Source organism: Sinocyclocheilus grahami, unplaced genomic scaffold, assembly GCF_001515645.1.
Source record: "Sinocyclocheilus grahami isolate Dianchi unplaced genomic scaffold, SAMN03320097.WGS_v1.1 scaffold955.1, whole genome shotgun sequence".
NCBI lineage: Eukaryota > Metazoa > Chordata > Actinopteri > Cypriniformes > Cyprinidae > Sinocyclocheilus > Sinocyclocheilus grahami.
Genome location: NW_015506134.1, coordinates 218,814 through 224,028, shown reverse-complemented (window position 1 = coordinate 224,028; position 5,215 = coordinate 218,814). Strand labels below are relative to the sequence as shown.

General features: G+C 36.6%; 1 protein-coding gene across 1 annotated transcript in view; it reads left to right on the top strand.

Moving 5' to 3' along the window:
- slc35f3b (solute carrier family 35 member F3b) overlaps window positions 1–5,215 on the top strand; it is a 35,701-nt gene that overhangs the window by 28,145 nt on the left and 2,341 nt on the right. Inside the window, exons 5-7 of the mRNA XM_016249814.1 lie at window positions 1,101–1,293; window positions 1,388–1,477; window positions 2,652–2,786. Of these exons, the coding sequence (XP_016105300.1) occupies window positions 1,101–1,293; window positions 1,388–1,477; window positions 2,652–2,786 (418 nt within the window). The remainder of the gene's footprint in view (window positions 1–1,100; window positions 1,294–1,387; window positions 1,478–2,651; window positions 2,787–5,215) is intronic.

The following is a 5,215-nucleotide window of genomic DNA, read 5'->3' as shown; positions in this document are numbered from 1 at the left end:
TATATATATATATATATATATATATATATATATATATGTTTTGTACCAACCCTCTCTATAATTTTTCATATATTTATTAATTAATTTTTTTAATGTTGCATTCATTCTTTTAGATGTTTTAGCTATTGTGATAGATGCTGTAGTCTACAGGCCGTCTTTGTGCTGTTTGACGTAACACAGTGTGATGCCGGTTACCTTTATTTTGTTCTTTTACAAGATTGTTGCTGCCATTCTGGCCATCGCTGGAATCGTGATGCTGACCTACGCAGATGGCTTTCACAGTCACTCTGTTATCGGCATAACGCTTGTAGTGGCCTCTGCATCTGCCTCTGCCCTCTATAAGGTAATCCCGCATCAACAGTCATGACCCTTTTGTTATTCATCAAATGTTTTTCTGTTCAGTCCTGTCGGGGTTTGTGTCATTGAAACTATACTTATAAATAACTGAATCTCTTTACATAGTCATGGAGTGACGCGTCCTTGGAGTGCCTTTGTTTTCTGTAGTTGAAATGACTTCACTAATCTATTTGTCTTGATTGATTTGTGATGTACTTTCAACTCCTGCGGTCATTTGCAAAGGGCAGATCAATAAGGGAACTGGCCAGAAAGATCAGTTTGAGCTTATCAGTTGACTGTCATTTCAAACTTATCATGAGCTAAAAAAACAGCCATGTTATACCCTTGTCGTCTTTCCTGCAGACATTTGAAATATAAAACCATGTTCTTTTTTATATTTATCCTGTCCAGTGTTGCCTTGAATCTGTAGTTTGCTAATCTACAAGCTAAAGTATTTACGTACAGTCATGCTGGCCATTACAACAGAACTCAACTACACTACAAGCTTTGAAAATGCCCCACATTATATAGTTCAACTTGTTTCTGACACAAAACCAATGAAAATATCAAGCATATAGACTTACATTTAAATAAAACTAATTTTTTTAACCAAATATGTTTTTTGTTACAAAATAGAACAAGTAAAATACGAATACTCTGATAACTCCATATGGATTAGCTAATTGAAATTAAGCATCTGAATGAACCGAATCACAAAAAAAAAAAAAATCTGACCTGACCTAGTCTTGTTTTTCATTCTTCAGGTGCTCTTCAAGCTTGTCTTGGGCAGTGCCAAATTTGGAGAGGCGGCTCTGTTTCTGACCATTGTCGGAGGTGCAAACTTTGTCTTTATGAGCTTTGTGCCAGTTATACTGTACTTCACACATGTTGAGTACTTCACATCCATAGCTGATCTTCCCTGGGCCTACCTGTGTGGAGTAGCTGGACTCTTACTAGGTAGATAAAATACTGACAGAAAACAGTATATTATACATATAATATACACACAATTATATCTAACATTTACTGTGCATTTCTTCTTCTTTTACAGCATTCAATATTCTGGTGAATTTTGGCATTGCCATTACATACCCTACACTCATTTCACTTGGCATTGTGCTGAGTGTCCCAGTCAATGCAGGTGAGTTCATTTTCAAAGTAAAAATGTTTTATAATAGCAAACTTGCTTATAGAAAAACTGTATTTTGTGCCACTGACTGATTTAAAGTGATAGTTCACCAAAATAAAGTAATGACATGGCTTAGTGGCATTGTTTGTTTTTCTTTTAATTATTTTTCCATTTCAAAAATATTTTAAGCCATGAACCAAACCAAGCATCTACAAAAAGAATTGACTCATTACAAACTTGAATTTAAAGCAAAATAGTATTTGGAACTTGACTAAATGTACAAGACTTCAAATCTACTCATCACATGAAGCACTGAGAATGACGTAATCAATTCAAAAACTACAGTACAAAATAAAAATATTGAGAGTTTAATTTAAAGTAATTGATGAATAAGTTGATGTAAACTGCCACATTTTACGTTTATTGCAATGTTAATTAGAAATGCATATTACAAATTATAAAAAAAAATATATATATTAAAGGGATAGTTCACCCAAAAAAATGAAAATTCTGTCATTAATTACTCACCCTCATGTTGTTCCAATCCCGTAAAACCTTCGTTCATCTTCTGAACACAAATTAATATATTTTTGGTGAAATCTGAGAGCCTGCGTTGGTACTCGTGAATGGTGGCGGATGCTGACAAGGAAGAGAAGAACTGTTTAATAAAGTTGTTATTTTTGTTTTCTTTGCACACAAAAAGTATTTTCGTAGTTTCATAAAATTGAGGTTGAACCACTGATGTCACATGAACTAGTTTAACGATGTACTTACTACCTTTCTGGGCCTTGAACGTTTCAGTTGCGTTGCTGTCTATGCAGGGTCAGAAAGCTCTCGGATTTCATCAAAAATATCTTAATTTGTGTTCTGAAGATGAACGAAATGTCTTACAGGTTTGGAATGACATGGGGGTGAGTAATTAATGACAGAAATTTCATTTTTGGGTGAACTATCCCTTTAATATATTAGGGGGATATTATATTTCATTACACTGGTAGCTCATTGTATGTCTGTTTGAAAAGATTTATGTTAAAAATAATTTTATGTAAGGAGAAAATGAAAAAGATTCTAACATTTGGAAACCTGTTTTTGAGTCAGTTGAAAGTGGACAGTTATTGTAACTTCATCTAGAGAGTTTGTGGTGGATGTTAGTGGCTCTTAATGTATTGTATGGTTGGTGTTGCAGTGGTGGACCTGTACACTTGTGATATCCACTTCAACACAGTGCGACTCATCGCTGTGTTCATCATCTGTCTGGGCTTCCTGATGCTGCTGTTACCAGAGGACTGGGATCAGTGTTTGATTGAGCTCGGCACCATTTGTTTCCATCACATTTTTTTCTGAGTCACGTGCTAACCACTGTGAGAACACTTCAGGGGCAGAACTGGCAAACCGAAAAGGCAATCTTCCGTGAGTCGTGTTACCGTAAAGGGTGCCGTGAGCATCCTGTGAATGTATGAGCATTTCTGAAAAGTGCACCCACACTATATGCTTTGCAAAATGTGGTGACTGGAACTGATACGCCACCTTTACATACACAAAACACATCCAGCATTTTCATAAGACTGCTTTTCTTGAGCACTGCATTGCATTTTTTATCCTTATGAACTGTTCCATTGGAAGGGAATTATTTCTACAGAAAAATGCATGCAGAAAATGCCAATAAATGCTAGATGACGGCTTCACTGCCTTTTCTTTGATTTGCAATAGGATCTCATCAGCACTGTCTCCCATTGTCATTGTTACAATGACAATAAATATAATATTGTATTCCTCTGGAATTATTGCTATTATATTGATAATATTGTAAACCTTTGTAAGGAATGATTTTTACACTGAAATGCATTCTGATCACATTTGAGGAAAATGACAACAAAAATAAATGAAAACATCAATTTAATAGATCTGCTTTGTCTGTTTTCACATGTACCTTGTAAAACTACACATTTTCTCCTGTTAAAGAATATCAAACAAGCGGAGACTTGTTTGAATTAAGTTTGTTTGAACATGATTAATTAACAGAGACCAACTGAATGGGTTCAAAAGAATTTGTAGAATAATGTTTTAGTGTATAGAATATATGTTCTGGCAAATTTTGATTGATGAGACAAGCCAATCATGTTGATAGAATCATTTAATATTTTGTCATTTTCTGTCATATTACCCAGAATTAGGTGCATCAGAGAAAAAATAGATTTGAAGACCTTAATGCAAATTGTTTTGTTTTTTTTTCAAACAAATCCATGTTCCAATCCATGTGTAATAATGGTGTAGGAGGAATGAAGAGGAAAATTAAAAGTTTTCAACAAAATTGGCAGCACTGAAAACACATATATGTGTCATCAGATCCATAAGCATGATTGGCATTACAAAAAATGTGGTTACTGTAAAGCACTTATAATGGAAGAACACAGACCAAGCAGTAAACATTAAAGCTGCAGTCCGTAACTTTTGGCGCTCTAGCGGTTAATAAACAGAACTGCGTGCGTCTTGCGGAAGAACATTGTAGCCGGAGCTACTTCTCTCTGTTTATGTCTATGGCGAATCACGCAGGTACTAGGCTACTACGCAGCGGTACCTACCCGAACCAGTCTAAATAGTCCGAATATAAACACTTATTATAGGTGTACCGTATTGATTCAGGACAAGCTAAAAGCATGGTTTGGAAAATGGATTCATGGTGTACTCGCTTATTATATAAATTTTGAACACAAAAAAAGTTACGGATTGCAGCTTTCAAAAGTGTATCTTAAACATGTTGGCATGATGTTGACTAACGTAACAGGAGCTCTTCCTGACCTTGCCCGTTTAAAAGTTATATGTGATCATATACTTTGTTGACTTAAAGGCACAATATGTAATTTGTGCCGCTAGAGGGCGCGTATTCAAAATAAACAAAGAGGCAAAGGCATAGTTTGATGAAGCAGTGACTGAGTGTGGAATCATGGGAGTTGTGGTCTTCATCCCCACAGCCGATGCAATCCGACGGGACTCTGGCAGAAATCATGTTCATGGATGAGCTAATGATTTATTAACGTAGTAGAATGAAGCAGGGTGAGGCTAAACGAGGCCGCTGAACGAGCGTGACACACGGCTCGAAAGCAGCTGAGCTTTTATTATGCCACAAGTCCACCGCTTCTGCTCCTTCCGGTCGTGCGTATGTGGGGAAAAAAAAGCGTCTTTGGTGTTTCCATGGCTGTGTCCGAAATCGCCCCCTATACCCTTAAATAGGGTACTATTTGAGGGAACAGCCATTTTTAGTGGTGTCCGAAACCATAGTGGACGTTCTGGAGTGCACTCATTCAATCCCACAATGCACTGCAAAAACGAGTGTACAACTGGTGCACGCTCAACGGCTAGAGAATGCCCATAATGCACCGTGAGAGTCACGTGCCGAATTAATTCCCGCATCTTGCCAGAAGATAGTGCCCGCAGCTGAATAATCAATCCGTTCATTTTTACAAAGCGCTCATCCATGGCGTACAGCATAAATTACAACACGGGTATAAATTCATTGGAAATTGATTATTAAATTGTTTGATTAGGGTTTATACATAATTTCCGTGATAAATAAATCCTTTAATCTTACTACTGGAGCTGCTAGTTTGCTAGTTTCAAATGATTAATAAACAGCAAGCACAAACTATGCAAAAGCGGCATTCCTTCCGGTGCACTCAGTGTCCGAATTCACTACTCGTTTTCATTCACTCCTTCTAGTGAACTGAATTAGTGACCTAATGTAGGGAATAG